The 14103-nt window shown below is 32.7% G+C and overlaps 3 protein-coding genes across 4 annotated transcripts; all 3 read right to left on the reverse strand.

The window, feature by feature from the left end:
* Positions 1-1867: 1867 nt before the first annotated feature.
* On the reverse strand, positions 1868-7162 carry LOC128919783 (sodium-coupled monocarboxylate transporter 2-like). Its single transcript, XM_054227803.1, has 11 exons — positions 6530-7162; positions 6222-6334; positions 6027-6167; positions 5795-5954; positions 5292-5357; positions 5168-5219; positions 3969-4036; positions 3698-3852; positions 3370-3628; positions 2606-3297; positions 1868-2199 (listed from the first exon to the last, which is right to left on the reverse strand). Exons 1-11 carry the CDS (start codon positions 6539-6541, stop codon positions 2070-2072), a joined length of 1848 nt encoding a protein of 615 aa, XP_054083778.1. The 5' UTR covers positions 6542-7162; the 3' UTR covers positions 1868-2069.
* Positions 7163-7651: 489 nt separating this feature from the next.
* Positions 7652-9868, reverse strand: LOC105219805 (tudor domain-containing protein 1). The gene is made up of 3 exons (XM_011196122.3): positions 8576-9868; positions 8137-8517; positions 7652-8059 (listed from the first exon to the last, which is right to left on the reverse strand). The coding sequence occupies exons 1-3, from the start codon at positions 9752-9754 to the stop codon at positions 7736-7738; spliced, it is 1884 nt and encodes a 627-aa protein (XP_011194424.2). The 5' UTR covers positions 9755-9868; the 3' UTR covers positions 7652-7735.
* Positions 9869-10405: 537 nt separating this feature from the next.
* Positions 10406-13482, reverse strand: LOC105219804 (ATP-dependent RNA helicase WM6). 2 transcript variants are annotated; one of them, XM_011196121.3, is made up of 8 exons: positions 13321-13482; positions 12939-13154; positions 12505-12725; positions 12263-12446; positions 12034-12152; positions 11069-11200; positions 10600-11002; positions 10406-10521 (listed from the first exon to the last, which is right to left on the reverse strand). In XM_011196121.3, the coding sequence occupies exons 2-8, from the start codon at positions 13135-13137 to the stop codon at positions 10508-10510; spliced, it is 1272 nt and encodes a 423-aa protein (XP_011194423.1). In that variant the 5' UTR covers positions 13138-13154; positions 13321-13482; the 3' UTR covers positions 10406-10507. The 2 variants fall into 2 exon arrangements, with proteins under 2 accessions (XP_011194423.1, XP_028901164.1); XM_029045331.2 differs by having other exon boundaries at positions 12939-13151; positions 13321-13472.
* Between the last annotated feature and the right edge of the window lie 621 nt (positions 13483-14103).

Consider the following 14103-nt stretch of genomic DNA (forward strand, 5'->3'; position numbering starts at 1 on the left):
GCTTACGTATATCGCGTAATTGGTTATGAATTAATTTAAAATTAATTTAATATATCCTATGAAAATATGCAAAAATTTTGTAATTCTAATAATGTTTAATATTTTGTCTGTGGTGGACCTTCTGGCGGAAATGTCCATATATATATATATATATATATATTTATAAATTTTTGACATTTTTATAATTAGTAAAACCCTTCAGTTGAGGTTTATATGTGGAATATTCTTATGGATAGTAGTTAATCGAAACCAAAATCGGCTTACAACCACACCTACTTTCCTCATTAAAAATTTTTGAGTCCATCTGATTCGTTCACTTTACAATATATAAATTAAGCACCAGCGCAGATATCAGAACACAATTTTGTACTAATACTACGTTTGTAGTGTGAAGACGACCGTCTAGAAATCGCCGAAATCGGACTATAAATTTTCAAGGCCCGAGATATCGAGAACTATGACCTCAGTGCTTGTGAATAGTTTTTTTTTATCAAAAATATCGGTAACTCTGTCAAATATTCTATGTGCCTCTGTGCCGAAAATGGGAAAAATCTGGTCAATAGTTCCTCTATCCCACATATACATATTTACCTCATATAAGGATTTTCAAACTTCTGATCGACTTTATGGCGGTTAATGCGTGAGATATTTTAGCAAAATGAAGTGAATGTAGTCTTAGATATAATATTGCTTGGTGGCAAAAATATAGAAATTGGTTCAAGAATTCTAGTGGACTTTATGCCGAATATATGTTTGGATCAGAAAGTATTTTAGAAATAAATGATTCTCACTATAAATCATTTCTTTCGTGGCACGTTTGCTACTAATCTGCTATATTTTGTTCCAAAAATTGACATTCTACTACTTTCGAAGTTCTGTTTTGGTTGATAATATATATTCCTTACAAATATTTTTGCTCAAATTAATTAAAAATCAGCGTACTTAGGCAATAGTAAAGTTCTGTCCACTTAAGGGGCTATACTAGTGTGATACTTTCAAAAAATCGAGTTTTTTTTGCTTATCCCATAGTTTATACTTTCAAAAATATCCAGTGAAAGCGGTAAGATCATATCTTGAATAGTTTTTGAATGACAACGTTCCAAAGAGCCATCGCTCGCACATATAAATCTCTTTAGTCGAAACTTTAAATGCGTTTTTCTCGAAACGACTTTTTTCAAAATTGCTGACATTATAACTCAACGAGAAATGGACCGATCGATTTCAAATGTAAACTGAGTATTCTGGAATATATTTACTATACAATGACCGATCTTTTTGATTGGTTAAAAATTGTCAATTTGGCATTAAAAAACGACATTTTTTGACCTAAAAACGACCTTAAAAATATCGAAAATTTACAAAATGGCGTAGTTCTGAAAAAAATGTTTACCTATCGACATTTTTTACCTATCGACATTTTTTTCAGAACTACGCCATTTTGTTAAATTTTGATATCTTTCAAAAATCGTAGGAAATATATTCAGCTTTAATAACTTTTTTGAATTTTTTTTGTTTCTACTACTTATTCGGCAGGAATCATGTCAGCAGTTGGGGAACTGCTTTTTTTGGCACCTCCGAAGCCACCACTCCGTTTTTTCAATAGTTTTGTCTTAAAATATAGCTGAAAATCTACCCTATTATGTCCAAAAAACTTCGAAACATTAAATCCAGTACTTTCTTGTAAAAAAATTCACGAAAATATGCTAATTTTTTATAGGTTGCACTGGTATAGCCCCTTAATACAAAATATTTACTGAACACACCCAAGGTAAGGTTTTGGCGACACCTATCGACATTTTTTTATATACTTAAAACACACCTCAGCGGAAATGTGTTAGCTAATCAACGGAAGTCGGAAGTGTATAATATTATACATTTAATAAAATCGGAAGTCTATGTTCATTGATTACATGTAGACAATTAGAAAAAATCGTTGAGTGAATTTCACAGAATTTACATTTACATTATATTTTTTTTACTACATTTCATTTAATTTTCATTTTTAAACCAACATACGATTTCGATAAAAGAAAAAACACATTTCACATACTTTATTTAATCTTAAGATTTTAGTATTTTTTCGGAGCACTCGGCTGTTTCAACCTAGTCAAAAGATGAGTTGATGTTCGCGCAGAATTCGCACGTGATAGATAAGGACTTGCATTAGGCGTAGCATTGAAACATTCCTTCGGTAAAAATCTGTGTCGAGAAAAAGGAAAATAAATTAAAATTAATCTAGAAATATTTCAACATAAATCTTCTTTATGAATATGGCAGAAGTTGTCTGAACATGTTTAAACTAATTTACGAGAAATTGAAATTCCACGATTTAATACATTTACTATTTACTATTTTGATTGTACATACCAAGTTGACTGAATGACCTCTACACTCTACATTTTTTTGCATTTAAAAATCTAAATCTAAAAAAATATCCACAGAACTTGGAATGTAGAGAATCAGTATAAAGAAATGAAGTTAGTTCCCGAAACTCCAATATCAAAAATTCTTCTAATTGAAAGACTGCTACATTGTCAGTTCTATTAAAAACTCCAGTTTCATCTAGTAACCAAAACAGAAAGAAATGTAAAGAAATCACTCTTACCTATGCATTACTGGTGATATTTCATCTGCGTTCAATGTTTTCAAATCCTTTGGTCCGCAGAGAAAAGATGTCACTGTGCCAACTAGCAATGTTGTCACAACGCCAATCACAGTTATCCAATGATAAGATAAACGATATAATGGGAATACCTCCGATTCATCAAGATAACCGGGTGCTGGTAATGTTGAATTAACTGGGCATTCCGCTACGGAAACTTCTAAAGCATGCGAACCAAGTTGACCGTTAGCTCTAGCTGCTTGTGCGCCAAAAGATGCCCAACCGGACATAATAGCGCCCGCAATGGCACCAGTTAAAGCGCCTTTCGTAGTGGTCCACGGTACCAACATGCCGAGTGTGAATATACCAAATATGGTACCGTTGCCAACGGCAACTAGCGAAATCACAATACTCAAAATGCCACTTAACTGTTCGAGTATATAAATGAACGCAACAGAAAGTATACCCTCGATAATGATTGTGAATTTAACAACTACTGTTGAAGCGCGTTCGCCGAGTTTCAATTTAAAACTGCCACGCAAAATATCCTCGAGCACCACCAAACTTATGCTATTGAATACAACCGACATGGAACTTAACGCCGCACCAAAGATGGCGGCAATGACAATACCCGGTATGCCATGTAGATGGCCAAGAGTTTGCATTACGTAGAACGGTAGTAATTGATCGTTGTTCTGGAGGTACATTCAATTAATTACTTAGTATATTGTAGACACCAGAAACAAAAAGTAGAATAGAATATTTACCGAGATGAATCCAGCTCTTAGCGGATCACAATTGCGATAGTAGTTAAATATCAATAAACCCGCAAAACAGCAAAACGAGAGGAATATTATAGCACATATCGTAAAGATGATCATCGCTTGCTGTGCACTCTTCAATGTCGGTAAGGACACGTAACGTTGAACCATTGTCTGATTTACGCCACAAAAGCCGGCCCAATAGAAAAAGCCACCAATCAATACAGCCCATAATGACTGCCTTTCATATAATGATGGGTTTATACTTGTAAGAACCATGGGAAAAAAATAAGATTAGAAAGGGGAAATACAAAATATCTTATTTTAAACTTACTTGGCGAAAATAATGCGCCCACGTTCGGCAGCATGCTGAAATACTGGTCCAGGTCCGCCTGCATATATCGTTCCAATTATGACAACAACTATTAGTCCAATAAACATAATAAATGTTTGCCATATATCAGTGTGGACAACGGCCTTAATACCACCCTAAAATGAAGCATGTAAATAACTAATTCTAAGCATTCAAGTTTAGACTAAATGTACATATAGTTTTGAGAGAATATGTTTTTTTTTTGTGTATGTACATATGTATAATATATTACCAATATTGTGTAGATCACTACAATCACACTCACGACGCTGCTTATGATGTACACATTAATACCAGTGACTAAGAAGAAATAAAAAATAAAAACATATAAATTCATAAACTTTAAACAATATACGAGTTTTTCAAGATACGAGCCGACGAGCAAATGATTTTTTTTAGTTACGAGTGAAATTCGAGATACGAGTCCGGTTCGGTTCGGTTCGGTTCGGTTCGGTATAAAACGTGGAAAAAAAACACCTAGAAAAAGTTGCAACAGGTCATACATGCATCTGACCTTTTTAATGACACTTGCCTAACTCATTTCCGGAACATTCTGAGAGGGAGGAAGAAACAAACCTACTTGGACATGTTTTTTTCTAAACGGTCTACAGGTGAAAGCGAGAAAAATGTAGCGAAAAAGGCAAAGACCAGTGAGGATAACTAATTTATTTCTAAATACAGTATTTATGTAAAGTTTTATTCTGCCATTATCATCGGTTCCTAATGTATATGTTATAAAGTTAAGGAATCAGATGGAATTCAAAATTGAGTTATATGGGAAGTAGGTTGTCCATATTCCGTCCGTGTCTTCAGGGTGTTAAGAAAATATTATATACCGAATGTCATTAAAATAGTTCGATTGGTTTCTAAGATATGGTTTTTGACCCATAAGTGGGCAACGTCACGCCCATTTCCCTTTTTTTTAAACTGAGTGCAGCTTCCTTCTGTAATTTCTTCTGTAAAATTTAGTGTTTCTTGTGTTTTCTGTTAGTGAGTTAACGTTCTTTAAGTAGTTTTCAACATAACCTTTGCATGGAAGTTGGGCGTGGTTATTAACCGAGCTCACCTAGTTTTATGGTGTGTAATGATGTACGTAAGAAAAGTGACTGCAGAAAGTTTGGTTTATTTAGTTTTATTGGTTTGCGAAATAGTTATATACTAAAAACCTATTTGAGGCGAGGTCACGACCATTTTCACAAAAAATGACATCCAAATATGCCCCTTCCTAGTACGATCCCTTGTGCCAGATTTTACAGACAGACGGACTGTTTTTAATCTACTCGACACCCAGATCACTTTGATATATTAAACCCTATATCTAACTCGTTTAGTTTTAGGTGTTGCAAACAAACGTTAGGTGAACAAAACTATCATACCCTCTTAGCAACTTTGTTGGGAGAGTATAAATATAACATTTCCATATCAGCTTACCTTGATTAAATGCTAAGGCAGGCACATATAAAACTATTGGCGCGTACATTAACTGTAGAAAAAAGCATAATTAGTGATTTGAAGTTACTTCATTAACTAAACCATATCTATCTTTTTCACAAACCGTCTCCAAAATAAACAACAAGGAGGCAATAGTCCGTACGCGTGAGTCGAAACGTATTTCCAAATACTGAAAATAAAAATAAAATATTGCCATAATTGTTTCGAAAACATTTTGTTTTGTTCAAGTACATGGAAAAATTCAAAAATACTTGCTGAAAAATCTACATTTCAAAATTTATTCTATGATAGATGAACGTGTGAACAACACTGACGAGCTTTTATATCCAATATATAGCAGACGGAACTAACAATGCGATTGATTAGACCGATAAGGCTAAATAAATCGTATGTTAGAGAATAGTTAGAGAGCGCTCAAAAAGAGATTTAACTATTGATATTATGCAAATACTAAGTTCGATTGAAATCAGACATTATATTCATAAATTTAAATGATATTTTCATACAACTAAAGATTATTAAATTTTCTACCTCTCCACTCACTTCTGCAACTTTTAATACAAATTTTTTTTAATATATAATACTATGTAATAAAAAAATACTCACCTCATAAGAGGTAGTAACTTTAAATGTCAAAAAAACTGGTATATAAAGTTTTGACACCGCAATTGCCATAAAAAATATCGCTACAATAATTAACCAATACTGGGTGCCATAATTGTAGATTTCCGGTGGTGTGCCCAGCATCATTGCGCCGGAAATGTAGCTTAGGAAAAAATCATAACATATTTGTATTTATATTATATTATTAAGAAAATATAGAAATTCTTATGCTAACCTGGCAACTAGACTCATTGCTACTGGAAATATTTTCATTTGTCTGGATCCTAACATATACTCATTCATTCCTTCAGGACTGTAGCCCGGTGAGTTCTGGTCTTTTGGATCCTCATCACTGCTTGGTTTAACAGGCTTCTTCCTAAATCAAGAACTTTATATTTTGTTCATTGTTATTTGTAATGCATTAATTTACTTTATGTAACCAAAATAGATTCCGATTGCCGTAGAGAACAGCAACAGTGCTCCGAAAACACAATAGTCGGGAATTGAGAAATGAAATTGTGAATTTTCCTTATAGTTGGATGTCTATAATTAGAAAAATAAATGTTTGTTTATATTAAAATTAATAAAATAGCATAATAATGAAACACATTTATTTTAATAGGAATGAATATCGAAATAACTATCAATATTCAAACTCAAATTTAAATTTAATTTACTTTATTTACTAATTTAAATTTAGTATTTGCATATTTAATTCGTTTTATTCGTTTGTCTTACCGTATTCTCCATTGTGAAGTATTAATGATATGCAACGTCGCGTATTTCAAGTTTATCGTACTTGCTCTGTATTTAAAAAGATTTTGGCAATATCAACAAACCACCGATATAACACTGAAATGTTCCTACACTTAGCCAATGACAGCAAACTATTGAAATTTCACGAAGAATATGTGTTTATTTATTAGTTCTCTAACAACGTACCAGTTTATATCAAAATTTTATTGTCCCCCATTAATTAATAAAAAAAATGTGTTGTGAAGAAACGTATTTGCATATATGCAAATATTTTATTCGATTTCAAGAAACTATTAACATACGATTTTGGTGACGCAAACTAAATTTTTAATCTTTCCGAAAACGACCCATAATATTTTGACAAACATCACTATTTTGTAAAAAACGTTAAACGTTAATAACTAGTCATATGTTTTTTTATTATTTTAGAAGCTAACATTGTTAAAACAAAACTTTACAAAATAGAGCACATGACCTTGTACAATATTAATATTCAAATTTGAATTTATAATATGTAGTACGATGTCAACAGTTATCCTTTCAAGGTTTTCTACCACATTTCCCGCAGAGAATTTTTCAGTTTTTTATTTGTCACTGTAAAGTATTGAGTTGTGTGCCAGCAGAAGCATGCCACTTAAAAATTAATTTTTTATCGTTATTTATATTCATATATTAACCGAAATCAACAGATACTTCCACATAGCAAATCAAGCAAACACTTCCACACAAGTCAGAAACTAAAAATATACTGAGCTCATGGTAGAAAGGAGACTACTAAGATACCCTGAAGTGGTTAGTGCGATATCATATCGCATATAAACTAGTTAATATGGAGAAAAGTTAATACGTGCTGTTAACAACAACCATTCTTGCCATCAAAAATTTAAGCAAGATAAGCTTAAAATGATCATTCTCTCACTAAAGCGTTAAATGAGCAGTGCCAGTTAAAATAAATTCTCTTTTTTGTATCACTTCCCTAGGTGCGAGAGCTTAAATCTTAGACTTTAAAAATTAAACATAAGAATAAACTCTGCGAAAGGTAATAAAGGATGCCAAACATGATTAATTAGTTCCTACCAGCTGACAAAAATAATAAAACGATGATTACCGAACAATATTTAAAATATGTATTCTTAAAAATATGTAAAAGTATACACCTTTAAATAGTCAATTGAAATTAGTACATATTTAAATCTCCTCTACTTTTTTTGCATAACCCAAGTCGACGAGCATTTGCGTTGTTTCCACAAATTCCTTATCCAATAAATGTATGCATAACTCTTCTGCGTTAATTTTCTCAATTATCTGCACTTCAATACGTTGATTCAATAAAATAACTACCAACATCTGTACAGCTTTTTCGAAAAGAACCACATCTCCGTTTGTAATATCGTTTATGCCAGCGAAACGACAGAGGACTGCGCGAAATGGTTCTTCTACTTGGAAAATTTTGCATTTAGCCATGCTTTCTAATGATACCATATCAATATTACCGTAGTCTACATAGAATACCTGCAGAAGGGAATATATAGTATTCAGAAAAGACTTTTAACTTTTGAAGAGGAAAAAATTCAAAATTGTACATATACCTTAAACTTTGTATCTCCTTCTACCGCAATGACCTTAGCGCGATACCAAAAGTGATCCTTTGCATACTGTGCCAATATTAAATCGCCTATTTGTGGCGCTTCAGTTAACTTCTGTTCCACAGATAATTCATTTGTATTCCAAAATAGTTGTTTCAATTGTTCATTCCGCTCATTTAGTATTTGCGCATAAAACATATTTGGTTGTGCAATATGCATAACTTCTAAATATATTATATCATTTTTGTGCACATCATCTATACGCGTTTTTAGCACACATTTTTCGAAATATTTATTTTCTTCTTGTTGGGAGTCATCATCAAATGCATCTGCTTCAAAAGAATTTACGAAAGGATTCTTTGACATCTTTAACGGCTTTTTAACCTATGGAATACACTACAATATACAATATATTCTTGTATTTACAGTAAATACCACTTACATCTGGCGATTTCTTTAATATAACACGACTTTCAATAATGTAAACTTGCAAAACTCTGCCTACTTGTCTCACGACCTCCAAGTTCACCTCTTTGAATTCATATTTCAGCAACATTTTGCTCAGCACATATGCATGCGTCTCCTTCTCTTTACAGTCGTCAGTAGTTTCTTTAACACCCAAAAGCGTACATTTCATGGCTTGTGCAGGTAATTCTTTGTAGACTTTGGGTAAATCATAAAATTGTACATCATTGATATTTAAGGGCACTAATTCGCCATAATCGATTAGCAGCACATGTAAATTGTCTTCATTTTTCTTATCTGGCGACTGCAGCACGCCGCGTAATATATTCTTACCATTAATTGAGATGCCAAAAATAACATTCGTCGAAGGTATTCGTACACTCTTTGGCAGATTATACATGTTACTTAAATCGTATAACAAATCGTTGCGCATTTGGCAAGCATAGAAACATAACTCTTCTATGTTATCTATATACGTCACGAATGCGCTAAAGTGATATCCTGCAGTGAATGCTGACAAGTCACGCAAATGTACACATGACGGTAGTGATTCAAGTGTTAATGATTCTGGTTCAGCAAATTTTATTTTACGTTTTGCTGCATTTTTTCCATCGCCTACAACATTTGTAGCGTGTACTTTTTCACTGTCGTCCAATAGAGCAATTGCAGTCAGTGGTGACTTCTCTTTATCTATACTTCGGTAACTCGTCCACTTCTCCTCCTCTACACTATGATAATGCCGCCAGTCAACGTTGTAATCCAAACTCTCGTTCTTATCGCTTAATACTTTATGCCATTCAACAAATTCTTCGAGTAAATACGGAACAGTTTCCAGTCCAATACCAACATCGCCAGCTAGGATTTTATTGATATTATGCAGCTGCAAATGTATGTTGAATTTACGTGCCAAATTGTTGACGGCCGCTACACGTGACATATACTTATCGTAGGACATCAAAGCAAACACATTAGCATGAGTTAGTTGACCAGAATCATTTTGAAAATGTTTGAATACATCGTGTCTCATAATAACTTCACATCCCTCCAAAAATCGACCCAGATTGGCTTGTAGTTGCACAACCTCTCGTTTGCACATATTGTACATTATTTGCATACGATCTACATTTGTACGGGACGCCATAAGTTTGGTACACATAAACTTAAAACTCGTTTATCACTGCTAAAATGTTAATAATTCAAGATTTCTCGTAAATTTTTGTCATTCATCAATTGAATACAACTTCCGTTAAATACACACGAATAACGGAACTTTGAAAATGGAGTTGCCATGTTTTATGAAAAATATTTGTTTAACAAAATCGCAAAAGATTCATTCATCTACATATTCGAAAACTATGGTAGTACTTAAAAGGCTCTACACTATTTTGTTAATTATTTTATTGAAATACAATACTTGTTCCAATATACAGCTGAACTTCCCTAACTTGAATCACCTTAATCCACAAAAAAACTTGGAGTTAGGGAAGTAAATTTGTATGAAATTTGAATTCTCTTACCAATTAAAGAGTCCGAGTTATAGAATTTCAACTGTATCTATACAAAATTTTATCCGCTTTCCGAGATATAAGTAATAAACTGCGAGAACGGTTTAAAAATTAATTGTACGTCCCGACCAACAAGCTGTGGACCAACTTCATATTCCATACTATAAAATCATATTGCTTACCTATATTACAAATTTAGTAAAACAAAATTGTATTATACTTTTACTTAGATTTCTTTATTTAATTATTCGTCAATATATATCTTTACTCTTCTTAAACGAAGTGTCTTAAAATAAAATATGTATATTTTTATAGCTGGACCTTTATTTGAGTTATACATTCTACATTGTGTTGGTTTACAATGAAGTATCCCATTTCAATAAAAATACTAAGTTTTGAATATCTTATCGTCCCTCAACTAAAAATAGAGAAAAAAAAGAGTTATGAATTAATTAATTATGCATATTTTCAGCTCAACCAAAACAAAGACACTTACTATAAGAAGATAGATCGATTTCATCCGGTAATTCAGTGATATTGACATCGAAACGGTCTTGCACTTCGTTCAAAATTTTGGCATCAGCTTCATCCGAAACAAAGGTTATGGCCAAACCTTTGGTACCGAAACGACCAGCTCTTGCAACACGATGTAGGTAAGTGTCAGAATCTTCCGGCATATCATAATTGAATACAATGTTTACACGCTCTATATCCATGCCACGGCCAAAAAGATTGGTTGCCACCAAAATACGTTTTTGGAAGTCCTTGAACTGTTGATAACGGTTTAAACGCTCTTCTTGGGTCATACCACGATGTATGCCAATAGCGGGGAAATTCTGTTCAGTTAGCAATTGGGCTAGAGCCATGCAGCGTTGAACGGATTTTACAAAAATTACAACCTATTTGTGCAAAAATTTACATATTTGACATTAAAAAGTTTTTATAATTCGATTGCTAAAACCTACTTGATTGAATTCGAGTACGTCCAATAATTCAAACAATTTCTTGTTTTTCTCGTTCTCCTTCAATTTAACATAATGCTGTTGCAGTCCGTGCAATGTCAATTTTGCTTCATCATCCACATAAACTTCCATGGGCTGTAATATAAAATTAAATGTGGTATATTTTAACAACTTACAATTATTGAAAACCAATGTTTTTATGAATCATCTGCCACTTTTCAGCGCTAAATTCCAATCGCTGCCGCTGAATCGTAAACAGACAGTTGAAGCGTCTTTCGAGTTCATTCACTGACTTAGTAAATTTTCAAACATTTATATTCTATAATTACATACGGCCACACAACCACCACATCTCATTAGTTTCGAAACAGGCTACAGTCGCAGCTGCACGCATATAGAATTTCGAGTGAGCCCCCAATGGAAAGTTTAGACCTATTATATCCGTTTGGTAGTCGGCTTACAGTTGCATCCCAGGCATTGCCCTTTCCAATGCTGTCTGCGAGTAAGCATTGTTCATTCATCATCATCATCATCATTTGAGAATGATCGATGTATTGACTAATCTTGTTGTTGGATGTTGGAACGTATATAAAAGTACGTCGCAAAGGGTCCACGCCACTTTACGAGACGAGCTAATCGTTAATTGTTTGATATTGTGTTATTACTTTCGTCATTATAGTTAGTTATTCAGCAAATTACAATGTTATGGTTTATCTCTTTTAATACGACCATTTTGATTGGTCTTCTTTTCATTTATACTTGCTTTTTCATATTATTAACTTTTGGTATTTGTTTACTGTTACGAGTAACTTATTTTGACATTTATCTTTATGTTTATTAAGTTTTTTAATTTTTTGATTAATGGTGTAGTGGTGTTTATGTTGTGGCAGTTCAGCAAGTGAGATAAAGCTTAGTGAGATAACTAGTGGTAGTAGAACAAGTAGAAGAATGGACACGTTGATATTTACATCTTGCATGAATTTTTTGCACACTGGACGTATTTCCTTGCTCAATGTGGCGGAAAACATCATGACTTGTTTTCCATGTGGAGTGCTGCGGAAAATCTCCTGTACATCACGACGCATATCTTAAAAGAAATAAAATTTTGCTCGATTAGTTGTTGGTTCACAAAAAAAAAAAAAACAACATAGATATATGTATATTATATTAAGCGTATTAGTTTAATTTCAAACTTACCTAGTTGTTCCAACATTTTGTCGCATTCGTCAAGAATAAAGTGTTTCAAATGCTTCAAGTTCAATTTCTTGTTGCGTATTAGCGCAAGAATACGACCGGGTGTACCCACAACAATGTGTGGCGTTGTGCCCTTCAATGATTCTTCATCTTTTTGTATAGATAATCCACCAAAGAATACACCAACCTTTAATTTAAAATGATATTTAATATAAAATTAAAAGTTGCTCTATTTTAGCACTTACCTTAACAGCTGGCATGTACTTGGAAAATCTTTCGTATTCTTTGCTTATTTGGAATGCCAATTCACGAGTGTGACACATGACTAATACGTACACCACATTCTCGGTGGGTTCCAGCTGTTGTAAAGTGGCAAGCACAAAAACAGCAGTCTTACCCATACCCGACTTAGCCTGGCACAAAATATCCATACCAAGCACAGCCTGTGGTATGCACTCGTGTTGCACTGAAATTACAATTCAAAATATTTTCATATATTTAATGTGTCCAAAAATATTTTTTCTCAATTAATTACATATGAAAGCGTCAGCTTTAAATGTGATAAATCGATCATAATATATCAGTTGTCCCTATCATTAATTTCATCATACAATATATGTAAATAATAATGGTTCCATGTGTGTATACACACTTATGTATATGTATTATAAAGATTTACCTTCGGATGGATGCTCGAAACCGCAGTCAACTATTGCACGCAAAATTTCCGGCTTGAGCAGAAAATCACGAAAGCCAGAACTGTGAATCGACACGTATGTGCCTTTCACATCCTTCTTTGGTGCTTCTGGGACTTCAGCAACAGTGGTTTCGGTCTGCTCCTCATCCTCATAATCCAAAAGATCATCATTATCAGCCATTTTTAGTTAAGCGTCTTCTAATAATAAAAATATAAGAAAAGTTAGGTTATTCGAGAATTTGTCGGCAAAAGCAAGCGACAGATGTCATGCCGCCATTTTCTTTTTTTTTTTTTTCAAACAGGTCGGATATGTTTATATTTGCTCAAATTTTGTTCAAAAAACTTATAATGCGCCAATTATTACCTTTTATTGAGTTAAATTCAAAAAATGGTATAAATTTCACAATTTATTTTAATTGTTGAAAACTTTTAAACTCGCGTCACACTTTTTCCTGACTTGTCCGAATTCGTTCAATGATGAATATGTTTTATGCTACCGTATCACAAAATTATTCGTTGGCAGTGGTGGAAGACCGTTTTCCGCGCAAACATACACAGCAATGCTTCGGAAAGTAGTAAAATGAAATAGTTTTTGAAATGATTAAATTTATATAGTTATAATTGACAATATTGTTAAATCAAGAGAAGCATTGGCTATTAATCTCAATGATCTTAAAAATGAGGGTTATTAAAAATATATTAGTTTTTAATTTTGTATAACAGAATTTTTAATAAAAGTATACAAAAAACTTACATTGCATGCATCACTAGAAAGAAAATATGTATTCGTTATGACGAGTGTGTAGACTACTTTATATTTGATTGAAGTAAATTTGATTGAATGTAACAGATTTTATATATTTAATTAATTTTTAGAAATAGTTAATTTTAATATTTAGTTAATTTTTAGAAATACATATATTATGGTTAAGATTGCTTTCAAAGGTTGAACATGTGAATATACCATGTAGATATTCAAAAGCGTAAAATTTTATATGTGAATGTAATTAGTAGAATTCTGCTATTTTATTGACGCACAAAAGCATGACCATTTTCTAAACACATATTCCAAGAACGATATATATATTTGCAAAGTATAATAAATTTCATATTTTTGCTTTCATGTCAGTCCAATTAGGGTTAAAGC

The sequence above is a fragment of the Zeugodacus cucurbitae genome, chromosome 3 (assembly GCF_028554725.1).
Source record: "Zeugodacus cucurbitae isolate PBARC_wt_2022May chromosome 3, idZeuCucr1.2, whole genome shotgun sequence".
Taxonomy (NCBI): domain Eukaryota; kingdom Metazoa; phylum Arthropoda; class Insecta; order Diptera; family Tephritidae; genus Zeugodacus; species Zeugodacus cucurbitae.

Coding starts and splice junctions, on each gene's coding strand:
- LOC105219805 (XM_011196122.3), bottom strand. CDS start 9,754: ATGTGTACCAAACTTATGGCGTCCCGTACAAATGTAGATCGTATGCAA. Junction 8,518..8,575: donor TATTAAAGAAATCGCCAGAT/GTAAGTGGTATT, acceptor TGTATTCCATAG/GTTAAAAAGCCGTTAAAGAT. Junction 8,060..8,136: donor AAGGAGATACAAAGTTTAAG/GTATATGTACAA, acceptor TCCCTTCTGCAG/GTATTCTATGTAGACTACGG.
- LOC105219804 (XM_011196121.3), bottom strand. CDS start 13,137: ATGGCTGATAATGATGATCTTTTGGATTATGAGGATGAGGAGCAGACC. Junction 12,726..12,938: donor TTTCGAGCATCCATCCGAAG/GTAAATCTTTAT, acceptor TTGTAATTTCAG/TGCAACACGAGTGCATACCA. Junction 12,447..12,504: donor AGTACATGCCAGCTGTTAAG/GTAAGTGCTAAA, acceptor TTTAAATTAAAG/GTTGGTGTATTCTTTGGTGG.
- LOC128919783 (XM_054227803.1), bottom strand. Junction 5,955..6,026: donor GCAATGAGTCTAGTTGCCAG/GTTAGCATAAGA, acceptor TTTTTTCCTAAG/CTACATTTCCGGCGCAATGA. Junction 2,200..2,605: donor ATATCACCAGTAATGCATAG/GTAAGAGTGATT, acceptor TTCTCGACACAG/ATTTTTACCGAAGGAATGTT.